The 19,430-nt window shown below is 43.4% G+C and overlaps 1 protein-coding gene across 1 annotated transcript; it reads left to right on the top strand.

Annotated features, from left to right (window-relative positions):
• The first annotated feature begins 889 nt into the window (after positions 1–889).
• gsx2 (GS homeobox 2) lies at positions 890–8,382 on the top strand. The gene is made up of 2 exons (XM_003221571.4): positions 890–1,712; positions 6,790–8,382. Exons 1-2 carry the CDS (start codon positions 1,166–1,168, stop codon positions 7,128–7,130), a joined length of 888 nt encoding a protein of 295 aa, XP_003221619.2. The 5' UTR covers positions 890–1,165; the 3' UTR covers positions 7,131–8,382.
• The last annotated feature ends 11,048 nt before the right edge of the window (positions 8,383–19,430 follow it).

Genomic DNA, 19,430 nt, shown 5'->3' with positions numbered 1-19,430 from the left:
AAACTGGCTGGGGTTTCTGGGAGTTGTAGGCCAAAAACATTTGAAAGCGAGGAGGAGCTGAGGAGCCTTCTAACCAAGGTGAAAGAAGAAAGTGCAAAATCTGGGTGGCAGTTAAACATCAAGAAAACCAAGATGATGGCAACCAGACTGATTGATAAGTGGCAAATAGAGGGAGAAAACATGGAGGCAGTGACAGAATTTTATAGTAACCTATGGATGTGAGAGCTGGACCATAAGGAAGGCTGAAGGAAGAAAATCCTGAGAGTCCCTTGGACCGCAAGAAGATCCAACCAGTTGATACTCCAGAAAATAATGCCCGGCTGCTCACTGGAGGGAAGGATATTAGAAGCAAAGATGAAGTACTTTGCCACATCATGAAAGGACAGGAAATCTTGGAGAAGAGAATGATTCTGGGGAAAATGGAAGGGAAGGGGAAGAGGGCTGACCAAGAGCAAGATGGATCGATAGTATCCTTGAAGGGACTGGCTTGACCTTGAAGGAGCTGGAGGTGACCACAGCTGACAGGAGCTCTGGCCTGGGCTGGTCCATGGGGTCACCAAGAGTCGGCATTTTGGGTGCCATCAGGGTTACTGAAAAACACACACTGGACACTCTCTCTTTGGGAAGTTTTCATCAGCCGTGAAGAGAAAGAAGGGAGGAAGAAAAGGAAGGGAGAGAGAAAACTGGACGCAGAAGCGCAAAGCTTGGTCCAAGAAAGTAGCATGGTTTCGGAAGTCAGTGGAGAGAGCGAGAGGGAGAAGATGCTGCGACTGGAAGCGGCTTCCCGAGTGAGGCAGGTGCATCTGTCTCTCCCTCTGGGGGAGAAAGGGGACAACTCAGCTTCGAGTCCCACTCGGGAGAAGGGCGGGAGAGGGCACCCTTTGGGGAAAGGAGGGGGGGAAGGGCTCCCCAATAAGGAGCTTGAGACGCGCGCCGGCTTCCAAGCATCACGTGTCGAAAGAGTGGTTATAAATCCCCACAGCCGGCGAAGGAGGCGAGACAAGGGGGGGGCATCAAGGATCCAGGGGAGGTCGAGAGAGAGAGAGAGAGAGAGAGGAGGAGGACTCAACTAGCCCCCTTTGTTCAGCGCTGCCCATAAGAAGCCCCGGGGCCGGGCAGAAAGAGGGAATCAATCGTCTTGGTCCCAGGAGGACCCTTTGTAGCCATGTCGCGCTCCTTCTACGTGGACTCGCTGATCGTCAAGGACTCGGCGCGGCCCTCCACGGGTGAGCACCCTCCACACCCTCCGCACCCGCACCAGCACCACCCTCCGGGCCCTCCCCAGGACTTCCTCATCCCACTGGGCGTGATGTCCATGGCCCCCGGGGGAAGCGGCTTGCACGGCTGCGGAGGGGCGTCGCGCAAGAGCAGCGGCTTCTGCGTGTGTCCCCTCTGTGTCGCCTCGCACCTGCACGCCTCCTCCTCGGCCCGGGTCGGAGCGGCGGCGGCAGGAGCCCCAGGAGGAGGAGGAGCCGCCATCCCCTTGCTCAAGGGCCACCACCAGCATCACAACCACTTCTCCGCCGCCGCAGGAGGAGGAGGAGAAGTGCCCTTCAGCCACCCGGCGCAGCCGCCTTCCCCGCAGCAGAGCGGATTGGCCAGCTCCGCGGCAACAGTGGCAGCGAGGGTCCACGCCTTGGGCCACCCACCTGTCTGCACGGCCGCCGCCTACAGCCTGAGCGACCCCCGGCGCTTCCACTGCCTCGGCATGGGTAAGGGCAGCCTCGACTCCTGGACAGACCCCCGTTTCACACCATTCCTGGGGACGGTCGAAAGGGCGGTGCACTTATTTCGATCATTGACAGCCTGGCAGGATCAGTTTGGGAAGTCTTAAGAAAGTCATTCCATGCCAAGTGGTCTCAACCTTCCCACCATGTCTCCAATTTTGTTCAAATGTTACCTTAGGTGTTAAACTAAGTTCACACTAAGTTAAACTAAGAGCTAGGCATGTTTAGCCTGCAGAAGAGAAGGCTGAGACGACACATGATGGCCATGAATGTGAGCGGAAGTCACAGGGAGGAGGGAGGAGGCTTGTTTTCTGCTGTAGACTAAGACGTGGAACAACGGCTTCAAACTACAGGAAAGGAGAATCCACCTGAACATTAGGAAGAACTTCCTCACTGTTCAGCAGTGGAACTCTCTGCCCCTGAGTGTGGTGGAGGCTCCTTCTTTGGAGGCTTTTAAGCAGAGGCTGGATGGCCATCTGTTGGGGGTGCTTTGAATGTGATTTTCCTGCTTCTTGCAGGGGGTTGGACTGGATGGCCCGTGAGGTCTCTTCCAACTCTACGATTCTATACCTTTCCCAAAACTTGACTCTATCTGCAATAGTTGTTGATCTAGACTCCCTTATCTGAAGAGTAGTCAGTCAGCCTGCGCAGCACATTTAACAAAATGCCATTTTTGGGGTCTAATCAAATTGAAACTAAATGTATAAGAATGGCTAGTAAATTGAAATCCTGTACAGTTTTTTTCAGTGGATTGCGATGAAACCAATTTTAACCTTAAGGATGCAACATCCAGTCAAACAAGTTGATTCAAAGTGTGCATGAAAATGTGTAGCAACCAATTTTGACCAATATTCAGACTGCAGCAATTTCCATGCAAACTAAGATAGGGACTTGAAATTATGACTAAGCATTAGGCTTGTGCTGTCCTAGTAAAGGTAAAAGTTTTCCCCTGACATTAAGTCTAGTCATGTCAGACTCTGGGGGATGGTGCTCATCTCCATTTCTAAGCCAAGCCCCCTTGTCCATAGACACCTCCAAGGTCATGTGGCTGGCATGACTGCATGGAGCGCCCTTACCTTCCTGCCGGAGCAGTACCTATTCATCTACTCACATCACCGGATTCAAGTTCCGCAGCTCAGAGGTTTAACCTACTGTGCCTGGACCTGTGCCACGGGGCTTCGCCCTGCAGGATCTCTTTAAATTTGGCAATTTTGGCACAAATGGTAAAATCTACCAAAGTTCAAAGCCAATTATTAAAAAGAGTCTACCTGAATATGCTTGTGAATAGTATCATCTGATAGAGAACATTTTGCTCTACAAGTCTGATTGTTTTTGTTATGCAATGCGTCCATTAAGTATCCATTTACTTAGATCAAAGTATGTTAAATATCACATTGAAACCAGCATCCCCATCGCCATACAGGGCCAAGCCAGATAGCTATGCAGTAACTAGCAGGACCATGAGGATGCATAAAGCATAATGCATAAATGCACAAAAATGTAACATATTTTCTTTCATCCGATGGGGAGCACAAGGGGCAGTTGAGGAGGAGTCGGAGACCGGACTGGGGTAGAAGGGACCAGAGGGAAGTCCTGAAGTGCTCCAATCTAGCACCAAATCTGGGAAGGGTTGTAAATGGAAAGGCAGGCAGGAAGGTGAAGGTATCTCTCCGGCTCTGAGGGAACAAGTTTGGTTCTGGCGACTTACACAGCCATATAACTCAGAATATCTAGGCAGATAATTCACAATATCTGCTTTGAACTAAGCTATCTGAGTCCACACTGTCAAATGATCCAGTTCAATGTGGATTTTATACAGCTGTGTGTAAGGGGCCCAGAAGAATAGTCTGCTCCTCAAACAGACAAGAGTTCTTTCTCCCACCCTGGACATTCCACATATATATAATCCCCACTTGCCTAGTTTCCAATATACCTCACAAGTTCTGAGGATGCCTGCTATAGATGTGGGTGAAACGTCAGGAGAGAATGCTACTGAAACATAGCCATACAGCAGGGAAAACTCACAGCAACCCAGTGATTCCGGGGCCATGAAAGCCTTCGACAACACAATAATTGCATGCTTTGGCCTCAAATTCCAGGATTTACCTTCCAAGATAGGGTTATTTAGGCCCCTGCAGGAGTGTTATTCCAAGCCTGGGAAAGCACTTTCCCCATATACTAGGACTTAAGGCAGAGTATTAAACCTTTGGCAAATCTAAAATACATATTTTGACAAAACGGTGCAATCAGTTTATAGAAGCAGCCAGGCTTGGAATCTGCAAGGCCATTAAATGCTAACCAAGGTGATCAATTGCAACAGTTCTTTCCCCCAACCTGGACTTTCTACAGATATGTAAATCCAACTTTTCTAGTTTTCAGCAGACCTCACACTTCTGAGAATGCCTGCTACAGATGTGGGTGAAATGTCAGGAGATAATGCTTCTGGAACATAGCCATACAGCCTGGAAAACTCAGAGCAACCCAATCTATAGAATTACAAATACTTTAGAAATATTAGACATTCTTCTATAGCCCCTTGTCATTGGCCAGGGCTCTTTTAGTTTTACATCTAGCCAAACATGCATGCAGTGAAGCCAAAAGAGTGTTTTCCTGGTCCTGGAACCCCAGCTAATTTAGAAAGCGTGCCCTACTTTCTAGAAACAACAGCAATAATAAAAGAAGGAGGCAAACTTCCTCTCTTAGAAGCTTCCTGGAGTAGCAATTCACAGCTGAAATAGGCTGCACTGCTCTGCATTCACACTCTTTCGTGCCCAACACTTGTTTTCACAGCCAGAAACAAGCACACTACTTCTATGTACTTCCCTATGAAAATAATGAGCTTGAAGATACACAGACACATATATTCTTGGCAGTTTCTGAGTTAAGGGATGAACATTGCACTCTTAACCTTCAAAGTCACCCACCTGATCTAGGTAATGGCCACCAGGTAGGGGATCCCGGGAGCTGTACGCCATTGCAAGATGACATCCTGTTTAGCAATATATACAACCTTTTGGGAAAGCACCTTTTGGAGATCATCACTTTTTATAAAAGCACGACCTTTCAGAGAAGAGCCAAAAATCCATTAAAGTAAAATCTTCTCTTGTGGTTTACAACCAAATATAATTATGTAAGGTGATGGTTTCAGTTGTTAGACTGAATTACCTGTTATCTCTGATCTGCTAGGAAAACAGTTTTGCCAGTGCATAAAAAACCATCAGTGCTTCAGAAGTGTTTTTAGTGCCCCCCTCTCTCTATATATATACTCTCCCATAAAATACCTTGCTTTATATTATGCACTCAAGAGACAAAAAATGAAGCAGACTTTGATTTAAAAAAAATAACATATTTGGTTTACTCACAACCTTCACGTGTTCAGCATACACAGGTACAAAAACGTATTAGTCAAGTTTCAGGTATGTTTGAGATAATTCTCTGTGCCATCCGGTCAGGGTATCTCTCTAATAGCAAAATAGCTATCAGAGCCAGCCCTAGGTATTTTTCAAGTGTAGGCGAACAGAATTTTGGCGCCCCCCCCAAACCAATCACTGAAAAATAAAAGCGTTGGATAAGCGAAAATGTTGGATAATAAGGAAGTATAAAGGAAAAGCCTATAAAACATCAAATTACATTATGATTTTAAAAATTAAGCACCAAAACATCATGTTTTACAACAAATCAATAGAAAAAGCAGTTCAATACATGGTAATGTTATGTAGGAATTACTATATTTGCAAATTTAGCACTAAACATTGAACAGGGATATAGGGCAGTGTGGACTTAGATAACCCAAATAGCCCTCAGTATTTAAAAAAAACCCTCTAAAATCAGGACAATAAATAAAGAACAACACTATGAAAACTGAAGAAATCCAGACAGTAAACAATCAGGGACAGCTAACACCTCCCAAAAAAAGATTCTCCCAGGCAAGAAGAAGCCAGGCCTTGAAGCCACAGGCCATTAAATGCTAATCAAGGTGATTAATTACAACATTCACACCTGCTTCAAAGAAAAGTTCTTTCTCCCACCCTGGACCTTCTACAGATATATAAACCCCACATACCTAGCTTCCAAGTTCCTACAGACCTCACAATCTCTGAAGGCCCCAAAGGTGGGCTTGCGTGGTGCAAAGGTGGGTCTGCGCTGGCCGGAAGGCCCAGCGCGGCCGCTGGAAGGCCTGAAAGAGAAGGAGGTGGAGAGTGGTGCCCTCCTCCCAGGACGATGGTGCCCCCGGGACGATGGCGCCACAGGCAAATGCCTATTTCGCCTTATGGTTGGACCGCCTCTCATAGCTATCAAAGGTCACATAGTCAAAAGGAGAGAGAGAAGAAAGCATGTGGTCAGCTCTTTATGACTTCTCCGAAACTCTAGAGTAAAGGAAGCTGCATACCAGAACATGCATAGAGAAAACAGTAAGCAACAAGATCACAGATAAATATTACTAAAGAACAACACTCAGAAAACAAAGGAATTCTAGACAGGAAACAATCAGGGCCAGCTAATATCTCCCAACAAAGGATTCCCCCAGACAAGAAGCAGCTAGGCTTTGGAGCTGAAAGGCTATTCAGTGCTAATCAAGGTGGCCAATTGCAACATTCACACTTTCCTCAAACAGCCAAGAGTTCTTTCTCCCACCCTGGACATTCCACAGATATATAAACTCCCTCTTGCCTAGTTTCCAACAGACCTCACAACCTCTGAGGGTGCCTGCCATAGATGCAGGCGAAACGTTGGGAAAGAATATTCTGGAACATGGCCACAGAGCAACCCAGTGATTCCGGCTATGAAAGCCTTCAACAACACATATACCAATATGCATTGTAATCGGGCATGTCCACTGATGCAGCATTGGGATGTATTAATGCACAACTGCCATGCAGTGTTAAACTGGACTTCAGTCTCTTGATGGAGGAACTTTTGCAAACTCTGCCTGCCTTGTGAATGCGGCGCCCTGAGACTGCCGCTAAGACCGACTATTGCAAGGGGCTGGAAGTGCAGGGGAGCCCCTGTCATTCCTCGCCCCCTTTCTAACCGGAGTCTTTGAACTTTTCTCTTGTTCCAGGAGCTTCGGACGGGACGGGCCCGCTACAAAACGGGAAGCGGATGCGGACGGCCTTCACCAGCACACAACTCCTGGAGCTGGAGCGGGAGTTTTCCTCCAACATGTACCTCTCGCGGCTGCGGCGCATCGAGATCGCCACGTACCTCAACCTGTCCGAGAAGCAGGTCAAGATCTGGTTCCAGAACCGGAGGGTGAAGCACAAGAAAGAGGGCAAAGGCGCCCAACGCAACACCCACGGCGGCTGCAGCTGCACCGGCAACCCGGGCCGATACCCGCGCTCCGAGGACGAGGACTCCCTCTCGCCCGCCTCGGCCAGCGAGGACAAGGCCTCCCCGTTGTGAGAAGCCCCTTTGGGACCCAGAGGGCTGGCTCGCCTTGGCTCGGGCACCAGAAAGGGTCGAGAAAGTGGGACAATGGTTCTATTCTCCTCCGGTTCTGAACTGTTTAACACAGTCCCAGAAAAGAGTCCCCCCCCTCCTTTTCACACACATTTATCACTGCCATGGGTATGGAGAAAGACAAGACTCCTTGAGTTATCGAAGGCATTCATGGCCGGAATCACTGGGTTGCTGTGAGTTTTCCGGGCTGCGTGGCCCATGTTCCAGAAGAAGCATTCTCTCGTGACGTTTCGCCCACATCCATGGCAGGCATCCTCAGAGGTTGTGAGGTCTGTTGGAAACTAAGCAAGGGAGGTTTGTATATCTGGAAAGTCCAGGGTGGGAGAAAGAACTCTTGTCTGTTTGAGGCAAGTGTGAATGTTTCAATTGGCCACCTTGATAAGCATTGAATAGCCTGGCAGCTTCAAAGCCTGGCTGTTTCCTGCCTAAAAAATCAAAATGAAATCACGAAAATGAACAAAATTTGGCTATCAGGATTTTTTTTTTAAACCCTCTTAAATAAGGACATTAAGTAAGAGAACAACACTCTGAAGACAGGGGAATATCAGACAGGAGACAATCAGGGGCAGTTAACACTTCCCAACAAAGAATTTCCCCAGGCAGGAAACAGACAGGCTTTGAAGTTGTATTCTAATCAAGCTGGCCAATTGAAACATTCACAATTCATCATCTTGTTTAGCATTGAATGGCCTTTTAACTTCAAGGCTGCTTATTGCCTGGAGGAATCCTTTGTTGGGAGGTGTTCACTGGCCCTGATTGTTTCATGCCTGTTTTCTGAGTGTTGTTCTTTATTTACTGTCCCGATTTTAGAGGGTTTTTTTTTTAAATAGTGGTAGCCAAATTTTGTTCATTTTCATGGTTTCCTCCTTTCTATTGAAATTGTCCACAAGTAAACAAGAGTTCTTTCTCCCACCCTGGACCTTCCACAAATGTATAAACCCCACTTGCATGGTTTCCAACAGACCTCACAAGCTCAGAGGATGCCTGCTGTACATGTGGGTGAAATGTCAGGAGATAATGCTTCTGGAACATGGCTATGCAGTCCTGAAATCTTACAGCAACCCAGTGATTCCGACCATGAAAGCCTTCTGACAAGACTCTCCTTTTTTGTACAGATATTTGTATAAAATTTGCAAGTTTGGATGGGGGTATGTGAAGGGGTAGAATCCGAATTAAAGTGGTTTCGGTTTTCTCATTTCTCAGAGTTGTATTTATATTTATTTAAATAAAAGAGATCAGGCAAGAAGTGGTCACAGTTTGCTTGGTAAAGGAAATAATGGCTTCCTTGAAAAGAGAGTGTCAATCTTCTTGCAGGTTCTGTCCCTCATATCCAGGAAGATATCGAGTAAGGCTTATTTCTGAAAGCTTCTGTGTTTGTGTACATACATACAAACCTCATGGGTTCTCAAGACTTGTGAATTACACATGGGAAGGTGAGTAGCTGGACTTTCAAAATGGCCTGCAAATTGCTTAAAATCCATATTCAACACTAAATATGATTACAGTACACTCCCACTACACAAGATTACTCCTGCTGACAACTTTAGCACAGGAATAAGGAACTATTATTTTCTCACCTTCTCAGGCCCATAGGCAGGAAAAAAAATTCGGGAGAGGTTGAAATTTTTTTCTCCTTAAGATGACTTTTCAAGTCAGTGTCTCCTGACAAAGGACAATAGTTTCCACTATTGGCAGAAGTTTCTGTTTTCTTCTGCTTTCTTCTTATTACCTTTATCGTGATTGTTGGGTTTCATCTCTGAACTGCACAAGTATCATCAAGTTTCCAGTCCGCAGCTTGGCCCTGTCTCTAGATTAGCTATTGATTGAGGACTGGAAACTTGATGATACAAGAGACTTGTGCGGTTCAGGGATGAAACCTAACAATCCCCTTCTCCTGCCATGACTGCTCGAGTTTAGCAGGTTCAACATCTTCTTCAGCTTGTCATGAGTTTGTCGGGGTAAGGGCTTCCTTTCTTCAGGATGTCTGCCAACATATTTTCTGATTTGCAGTATTCCAGCCTCATAACTCTTTCTTCATGTGCATTCTTCACTATATGGTACTTTGTGTCCACATGTTTCCACTGTGACTTAGCAAGAAATTTTCAGCCAAGCACAAATTGTTCTGATGGCACTCTGTTTTTTGGTGTCCTTTGAAGACTTCTATTGCATTTTCCCATTACACCAATGGTTTAACCACCAATTCACCAAACTTCTGATGAACACTTTTACCCCCAACCTCTCCTCCAAACATCACACCATATGTACAGTGTACCTTGTACATGAAATGAGTAGGCCAACCAGGAGAATCAGTGGAACTTTGGGTTGAAATCTTAGATGCCTCTTCTATCTACAGAAAGTACATATCTTGACAGTGGAGTCTGTGGATTTTGCACTAACTGAGATTTCACTTGGTCATCAGAAACAGTCTTGTTCATATAAAGTCCAAGGCCTAATAATGACACGGCTTCTTCTCTTTGCTCCTGTTCCATTGTTTTTTGACAGGGCTTGGATTAGATGAACCAGTGGTGGACACCTCAGTTTCCACAGTTTCCTCAGTTTCCACATACAATCCAGATCAAATCCCCCTCATCCTGTGCCTTAGGCTTTGCCTGCTGGCTACCACATTTTGGCAGATCTTGCACTATGGTCACTTCCACTATGTCAGCTATTGCTGCTATTGCAATATAAATTGGTAGAAAGGTAGGCAATGATAGTGTGAATAATCAAAATTTGGATTGAGATAGTGCTTGTAGTTATGGATGGACTCTAATTTCTGCTTCTCATATACTTGGCATGGGGACATCTGAAATTTTTTGGAGTGGTTTGAACCCCTAATGGAGCCCCCAGGGTGGTACAGCGGATTAAACTACTCAGCTGCTAAACTTGCTGACAGAAAAGTTAGTGGTTCAAATCTGGGGAATGGGGTGAGCTCCTTTTGTTAGCCCCAGCTTCTGCCAACCTAGCAGTTCGAAAACATGCAAATTGAGTAGATCAATAGGTACCATTCTGGCATAAAGGTAATGGTGCTCTGTGCAGTCATGCCTGAGACATGACCTTTGAGGTGTCTACAGACAATGCCGGCTCTTCTGCTTAGAAATGGAGATGTACACCAACCCCCAGAGTCAGACATGACTAGACTTAATCCCAGGGGCCAACCGTTACCTTTACTTGAACCCCTAAACCACCACCCCTTTGGCTATGGGCTTGCACCTTCTTCTGTTATCCATTATTAGGCTCTGTGTCACATTGATAACAGAAAAACTCAACTGCACAGACAAAATGAGTTTCCTTTGAAGGACAGGAGCTGTTGTAAGGGCCACTTTGTTGCCCTCAAGGTCACTACAAGTGGCAAACTATCCTTTTGGCGGGTGGAAAGGGGACATTTGGGGAAACCTGAAAAACAGGGAGCTACAGGGGGCACATTTTCCCCATTTCTGTTTCAGGGAATCTTCTCAACAGCAGCATGCCAGTAATGGTGGCCACAGCCAGAAGTGAGTTTATTTTAATTTTCTGCCACCTCATCTCACTCTTCTTTCTCTGGTACCCTGTTCCCATTCTTTCTTGGGCTTTCTCTATTTTGCTGTCAAATCCTATTACAAATTAGAATAACCTTCTCTATGTAGCATCTTCCCCTCTATTCTCTTTCTCATTCTGATCCTTGCCTCTGCCTCTTTCTCTTTTTCCTTTTTCCTTTTCCTTCTCCTGCTGACTGTCAGAGAAGGGATGCATTGCTCTTTCCAAAGATCAGAATTGGTTGCTTCCAGATAGCCTTTGTATTTATATGTGTAGTTTTACAATATCATAGTACATATAGTCCCAGAAAAAGAGGAAAGGGGACATCCTTTTGGTTGGGGAATCAGAGATGTTAGGCTCAAAAATTACCCTCAACTGGGGGCAATTCCACCAAAATATAGCAGAGTACAAGGAGTAAACTCCTTAACCATCAGAAAATTAACTGTGGTGAGAAAGGATAGCCTTCTATTCCTTAGGATGGCTTGGGATTGCAGAGTTAGAACTCTGGTTCAAAAATATTTATTGAAGTAAAAGAAATACATTTTTGACAAAAAAAGATCTTGGAGCTAACTAGCTGACTAAATATCATCTTCTAAAGAGGGTAAAAAGTAAAAAATATCCATGCAATTACATTTTGCCTTGAGAGAGGCAAAATGTGTGTCCTTACAGGGAGAAAGGAAAACCAGACAGGACCCTAAAAATGGTGGAGACCAACCACATGGTTAACCTAGGGCAGTTTTCTTAAAGAGGAAGTTCCCTCACAGAAATCCCATTACTATGTCATCAAAGGAGGAGGAGACAGTGGCTAGCAGGAAAGCCAAATGCAAAGCCCTTTAGGAAAACATGCTTAGGAATGTGGGGAAAGGAATCCCTCAGCTCAGTCCTATTTCTAGTCTAGCTACTCATTGAGGAGTGGGAGCTAATCAGTGTGAGTGTTGGTGAGTACCTGGATGGGAGACAGCCAATGAATATACTGAAGTATATTTTAGAGGAATGAAATGGCAAAACCACCTCTGAGTACTCCTAGCCTAAGATACCCATGATATTCATGGAGTCATGCTGACAGTCAATGTAAAGTCTCTTTCCCATACACACAATTCAGAAGGGACTCTACTAAGAAGCATACCTCAGTACTTCAGTTCTGAGACATCTACTATCTTTTCACACACATGCCTTCTCTATTGTGCCTGCAACCTCATTTTGCATAAAAGCAAGTACAGGAAGTAAAACGCATGAGCTCCCAGAATCCCTCAGCTAGCATGACCTGTTCACTTCAGTTCACTTCAGTATTTCTCACTTCTGTTCTAGCTGATGTCCTTTATCAGAAGAATGTATCACAATGCTTACAACATGATTCAGGTTGTTTTATGCATGGTTAACAACTTGAAATCACTGTGAGCTTACCCTGTCTTTAATGTCTCAATACCCTAGACTTATTCTTCAGGATAGCTCTAACTTATAAGCCCCTATGGTCACTTTCTAAGTTTTCCCTCACAGGAAACTTTCTGATACCTTGAACCATTACCTAGCAGCTCCACTCAGCATGCTCAGGGCAAAGGGGCTATTGCTTTTGTGATTCAGCATCTGGTAGGTCAAAGACTTCTTAGTCCTGTTGACTAGTTTTCTTTCAGTCCTGAAATCTTAGCAATCTCTTCAAGATATGTGAAACTGCACTATTGGAAGGATGATAGCTATGTCCAATGGCTCTGTTATCACAGGAATTCAGGGCCCATCAATCTGAGGGGGAATGTCCAAATAACCACTAATAGTGGTAGCAGCTTAAGACAGAGATTGCATTAGTATCTAGCATAAACAATAAGGGCACAGGACCACAACAAACATGTACTACTCAAAGATGAAAAGCAAACATGTACTACTCAAAGATGAAAAGCAAATATCCAGAAAATTTAGCAATATGGTCTAAACACATTTTGAATAAGGGCAGACTTTCATCCCAGGTGTGTCAAATGAAATGCTTTGATGTCTCTGTTGCGTGTTAAGATGTTTAGTTTTTTTTCATTCTCATGTGCCCAAATTGACCACAGATTAGATGTCGTTAAGAGTTGAAGGGTATACTTCTGGAGGCTAATGTTTCATATTACAGGCAGGAATTATGATCTTTTATACACCCCAAAAAACAACATTTGACCACTGAAGTTTTGGGCCCCACCACCAAGGTGAGCTCTTTTTCACTTTGTGTGTACATAGTACTTCTTCCCTCTGTTATTTAAGCCTGACCAGTGGGTAAAATAATTCCTTCCAGTATTGTACACTGGCGATGAACAAAAAGCAGCCCACCAGAAGTTGCTGAACTGCAACTCCCAGCATTATTCAATATTCACTATGATAGTTAGGGCCTATGGTAATGGGGTATGTGTGTGGGGTGGTAGTGTGCTGCTATGTGTATGTACTTTGTAATCTAATCTTATGCAGTAGAGTCTCGCTTATCCAACCTTCGCTCATCCAATGTTCTGTATTATCCAACACAGTCTGCCTTTCAGTAGTCAATGTTTTTGTAGTCAATGTTTTGGTTCTAAATTCATAAATACCGTAATTACTACATAACGTTACCATGTATCGAACTGCTTTTGGTGCTTGATTTGTAAAATCATAACGTAATTTGAAGTTTAATAGGCTTTTCCTTAATTCCTTCTTATGATCCAACATTTTCGCTTATCCAATGTTCTGCTGGCCCGTTTATGTTGGATAAGCGTGATTCTACTGTATCTCCAAGAAGGACAGCTAGTACTTTGGTGGCTTGTTACTTTTGCAGTTACTGCCAGCACTCGCCATTTTTCAATATAATATAATGGAGTTTGTGCCTGTTATCTGTTATTGGTTGTGTTCTGATTCAATCAGAACCATGGGAGGAGGAAAAAGGTCACATGGGCAATTGCCTGTTGTTGGGTTTTTGTGGGATGTGGTACAGCTAGTGAGAACAGTCAGCAATAAGAATTCAGTGAAAAAGAGGGGGAGGTAGAAGAGGAAAGCTCTGATAAAATCAGTTACATTTGAGATGTAGGTGAGTTGGATTTTTTTTTAAAAACTAGTTAAAATCTTACCCTATCTGTTTTGCCCTCTTCAAAGTTGTCATATGCTGAAACTGCAAGGAAAAGAAAGAGAAAGTTAGGGAGTGTATGGGTGCAGAGGGATGACTGACATGCCAAGCTGCCTGATCTAAATGGTTCTAGTGGCCAGTAGGAAGTCAACATTCCACAGGGGCTTCTTCCAGACAAAAGAAGAAAGGAACACTACATCTTATCAAGTCTACAAAACAGAAAAGGGCTCTCTGAGGCACAGCTACTAACTCGTGGGTTAGATGTCTTTGGGATATTACACATGAACTATACTTAGTACACATATATTACAATTATTTAATTTTTTTCTGTTCCTCTCTATATTTAAAGATCTCCGGTAGATCTACAATGTGTCCCAAAAATGTATGCACCCTAACAATACACAGTCCAGGTGTGTATGTGAGAGGGTGTATTCTTTTTCAAAACATCTATACACAATTCACAGCATTACAAATTCCAAAAGTAGAGATGAGTCCCAAAACTACAAGAGAAACCTAAAGATAGGCTTGAAACTTTGTGCTTTGGCAATGCAAGCAGTGTACTGCTGCTCAGGGAAAAGCCATTTGAGCATCTGAGATAAAATTGTAATTTAAGATGGAATTTGTAAGTCTTGTTAAATCATTATTATAACATTTATTCTTTAGTATATCTGCATTTATTTTGTCTTCAATTAATCATCAAAACTACTATTATCTATTATGGGGTATATACATTTTTGGAATACCCTGCTTTACTTCAGCAATAAAAGACACTGAAAATATCAGGATCCTCTTGCTTCGATGAGCTGTGCTTTTTAAGTCTAATTACCATAGGCATTAGTAGCCAGCCAGTGTTACACTAGCACATCTCAGTATTTAGTTTCAATATGTTAAAGTTAGGAATATGTCTTAAAATTCAAAAGATGGTTCATGGACTCCCATCTAGTGACTATAGCCAATTTCTTTCCATGTAGAAAGAAGAATCAAAGCATGACTCAAGTTAGATTTAGATGGATGAAATTTAAGCATGCACTTAAGTTTCCCACTAAAACACAAAGAGAGTGCAGGGCTGTTTTAACCATACTTGGAAATAAATTCCACCAATCTTGATGGAATTTACTTGATAAGAAAGTGTGTTTAGGGATGTAGTAGTGGATGTGTTCAGTGGTTTTCTGTCATGATCTCACGAGAATCAAAATAACCTCTTTGGGAGCACAGGATTAAATGAATCAAAATTGATTTGAAGGAGAGCCAGAAATGCCTATCTACAAAGCCACTGGTCATGATGTTTGGTGTTAGAAGTTTCTGAGAGTTAATTGTAAGTTTCTACACTATGGTTTGAAGGTCTTTTTCACATTCGTTCATAGTTATTGTAAGAATGCCTTTCATCCAGATTTCAAAGCAACAAATAAGGCACTGTCCCATCACACACAGGCAGGCATGATTCCCTTTTGTAGGAAGTGACTAGTTCTAAATTAATTAAGTCATGACCATTGCAATCTGCTGTGGAGCTGAAGTTGGCAGTGCCCAAGACTGAGCATGGAGAGTTGGCCAGGCTTTGCTTTTTATTGTCTGCATTTTCTCTATAGAGCAGACAAAGAGGGATAGGGAGTGAGTGAAAAGCAGGAGGCGTATTTCAAACAGGCCAATAAAGGCGGCCTGTCACTTAAGACAAGAACCAGAGTGCTTTGATGACTTTGTATTGAAGCATCCCTGTTTCCAATAAGTGACTCCGACTCCCTTGAGACAGAAGCTGAAAGGAAATGTAAGGGGATGACACTTCAAGTGAAGCTACTTTAACTAGCCCACTCCAGGGCAAAAAAAAAAAATCCGCTTAAAGTGAAGAAGGATGGAAGACTTGACCTGTGGGTTTATTTTGTTTTTCTTACAAAGCAAACAAAATCTAAAGATGTAGACATATATAAAAAGTAGAATCTGAAATCCAAAATCTATAAAATGGTGATTTCTTTACTGGGGAACTAAAATGTAGATAAAGCATTATGTGAGCTTTCAAACTTCCCTGCCTTCTTCATCAGGGAAATATGTTTTAAAAATCCCATAGAATGGGTAAAGGACTGCATTCTGTCCCTGATATTAAGCCCATGGATGACCTGGAGAAGTTGACTCTCACAGCCTCAAAGAAAGGTAATGGCAAACCACTTCTGAATATGTATTGCCAAGAAAACTCTATTGGAGGTATTTAACAACAAATCCCTCAAACAACCCAGGCTAAGTAGATAAGGAAAGTATGAGCATTGGAATATGACTATGGAGAATATTCAACTCCATGCTCAGCCATGGAAACCCTACTAATGATGTTGGGCAGGTCATACTTTCTCAGCCTCAGAGGAAAGCAAAGGCAAAGCCCCTCTGTGGCCCCTTCTACACTGCCATATAAAACCCAGATTATCTGTTTTGAACTGGATTATATGGCAGTGTGGGCTCATATAGTCCAGTTCAAAGCAGATAATGTAGGTTATCCACTTTGATAATCTGGATTATATGGCAGTGTAGAAGGAGCCTGAATAAATCTTGTTAAGAAGACCCCATGATAGGGCTGTTTTGTGGAAGCAATAAGTCATTAACAACTTTAAGACAACAGGAGTAGTGGGTTAAAGCCTTGTAACTTGAAGGTTGGGTTGCTGACCTGAAGGCTGCCAGGTTCGAATCCCACCCGGGGAGAGCGGGGATGAGCTCACTTTATCAGCTCCAGCTCCATGTGGGTACATGAGATAAGCCTCCCACAAGGATGGTAAAAACATCAAAACATCCAGAGTCCCCTGGGTAACGTCCTTGCAGACGGCCAATTCTCTCACACCAGAAGCGAAATCATATACATGAGAAACATAGTTTTCCAAAGTACCTTTAACAAGCCAGGCTTCCCAGAGGAAAAAGGGGAAGGAAGGCGGGCAGAGTGGAAGAAGAGGAGGAAAGGAAAAAAGTGAGGAAGGACGAAAAAGGAGAAAGAAAGGAAGGGAAGGAGGAAGAAGGGAAGGAAAGGAAAGGAGGGCCAAGGAGGAAGAAAAAAATAGAAAAAGAGGAGACTTCAGTAAGTGGGGACCTGGCCCAGGTAAACTAGACATCCCAAGGACCCTGGGCTGGTTTTCTCATGCAACACAACCTTCATGTATTCAACAGACAGGACTAGATGGCCCATGAGGTCTCTATGATTGTATGATTGTATGATTCTAGGGCCCCTTCCACACAGCTGAATAAAATCCCACATTTTCTTCTTTGAACTGGGATATATGGCAGTGTGGACTCTGATATTCCAGTTCAAAGCAGATATTGTGAGTTATTCTGCCTTGATAGTCTGGGATATATATCTGTGTGGAAGGGCCCTAGGAACATAACTAGTCGATCCAGTTACATATAGGTTTAAAGGAGTTTCTCTGTGCAGATAGCACAAGGAATCTTTCTTGTAATCAAGAGCATCATGAGTTTGCTCTTAACAGTCCAAGTTCTAATGGCAGCTCTGTGTTCTAAAACACATTCTGAGATCTGAGCAGTCCCAGATCTGATAATGTGATCTGCAGCCCCTCCCACAACCTCAAGAAACATGCATGCCAAAACATACATATACAATACAGTAAGCAAACAGAATCATATACAAAACAAATTAGTAGTAGAGCCTTGAAGAAGCTTGCTATTTCCAAAAGATGATCTTGATTTTATAAGACAGTGTAGGTGGGGGCCTGAAACACCCTGGATCTCAGGTGGAGTTAAACTGGATCTTCACTGCCATATAACATAGGTCTCTTCCACACAGCTGAATAAAATCCCACATTATCTGCCTTGAACCAGGGTATATGCCATGGCAGTGTGGACTCAAATATCCCAGTTCAAAACAGATACTGTGGGATTTTCTTTCTTGATATTCTGGGTTATAGAGTTGTGTGGAATAGTCCTCAGTTCATTGCAGTTAAACTTCATTCTATGGGCCCTTCCACACAACCCTATATCCCAGAATATCAAGACATAAAAACCCACAATATCTGCTTTGAACTGGGTTATCTGAGTCCACACTGCCATAGTAAAAACATTCTATATATTTTTCAGATTTCAATATTAATGTCAAAAATACATAGTATGATTTTACATAGGATTTGTGCTACATTAGAACAGTAAAGACAAATATAACTTAAGTAAAATAAATATTAAATATTAAATTACAAAAAAGGTGTAAACACTAAACTAATCTGGGTATTTGCCACTGGTCTGTAATCATGCTTCAGTGTAATGTAAGTTTGATATGTTTGATATATTTTTGATATGTTTTAATATGTTTTAATCATTTCAAAGACTATTTCAATTGATATTTATGTGGGTTTTTTTTACAATTTTATAATAATGTATTTTTTTGATATTGTTGTCTGAATCTAACATTACATTACTGCCATAGTTTGTAAGCTGCCCTGAGTCCCCCTTTGGGGGTAAGAAGGGCAGGGTATAAGTACAGTAAATAAATAAATTTGTAAATAAATAAATACTCCATTTCAAAGCAGAAAATATGGGATTTTATTCAGCTGAGTGGAAGGGGCCTGAGTCCACAATCAGATAATATGGGATTTTTTGCCTTGATATTTTGGGCTATAGGGCTGTGTGGAAGGATCCTAAAAGTGCGTTACATGACAGTGTAGATCCAGTCTTATTTTGCAGTTGCTTTGGAATTTAAGACCCCTTCCACACAGCTATACAAAATCCACATTTAACTGGATTACACGACAGTGTGAACTCAGATAACCCAGTTCAAAACAGATATTGTGGATTATCTGCCTTGATATTCTGGGTTATACGGCTGTGTGGAAGGGCCCCCAGCATATCAAAGCAGGAAATTCCACAATCTCTGCTTTGAACTGGGTTATCTGAGTCCACACTGGCATATATTCCACTTCAAAGTAGATAATGTGGGATTTTATTCAGCTGTGTGGAAGGAGCCTGTTTCTTCAGGCACCGTTTGAACCTGGCAAAGTGTAGTCATTTCTGAGGAATACACTGACAAGGGAAGGGCGGGAGGCGGGAGGATTATGGCGAAAAGGAGGCCCGGCAAATTAGCCAACGGTTAATTTAACGCGTTTTTCTGGCCCCCGAATTTTCCAGGCATGGAGGCAGGTGAAAGCCCAGTCTCACGCCGGCTCTTTCACGGCCGGGAATCAATGGCTCTTTTTTCCTCCTCCTTCTCCAGCTCCCGAACCCCTCTTCATATATCATGAGGGGGAAAAGACACGCCGTGAATACGTGGCATTTTTTATTTATTTTTTACAAAAGCTATCTGACAATTACTATTAATGGAATTAGGCCCGGCCCGAGGCAGGTGTGAGGGGAAGAGGCAGCTCGGATGGACTCCTCTCCCTCCCCGCCTCGCCACGGTTTCGCCACAATGAAACCAGATTAAGGATGAAACGAGCGTTTTATGAGCTCTTGGCCCCTCACGGGCCCGGATCCGAAGTGTCAAAACACAAAAACAAGGAGGGACAGGGGACATTTCTGAAGTCAGGGTTTAGCAATTTGGGCGGGAAAGGAAGAGAAATGGAACGTGGTCATTAACAATTAGCTGCAGATTATCTTTAGCAGATACTCTCAGGGCCCTTCCACACAGTATACCAAGGCAGAAAAATTCCACAATATTTGCTTTGAACTGGGTTATCTGAATCCACACTGCCATATATTCCAGT

The sequence above is a fragment of the Anolis carolinensis genome, chromosome 5, assembly GCF_035594765.1.
Source record: "Anolis carolinensis isolate JA03-04 chromosome 5, rAnoCar3.1.pri, whole genome shotgun sequence".
Taxonomy (NCBI): domain Eukaryota; kingdom Metazoa; phylum Chordata; class Lepidosauria; order Squamata; family Dactyloidae; genus Anolis; species Anolis carolinensis.
Note: the sequence above shows the minus strand (reverse complement) of the source record. Positions and strands in the feature narration are given on the sequence as shown.

Excerpts from the sequence above, each read along its gene's own strand:
- gsx2 (XM_003221571.4), top strand. The coding sequence starts at position 1,166 with ATGTCGCGCTCCTTCTACGTGGACTCGCTGATCGTCAAGGACTCGGCG. Across the intron at positions 1,713-6,789 it reads CTTCCACTGCCTCGGCATGG|GAGCTTCGGACGGGACGGGC; the intron begins GTAAGGGCAGCC and ends CTCTTGTTCCAG.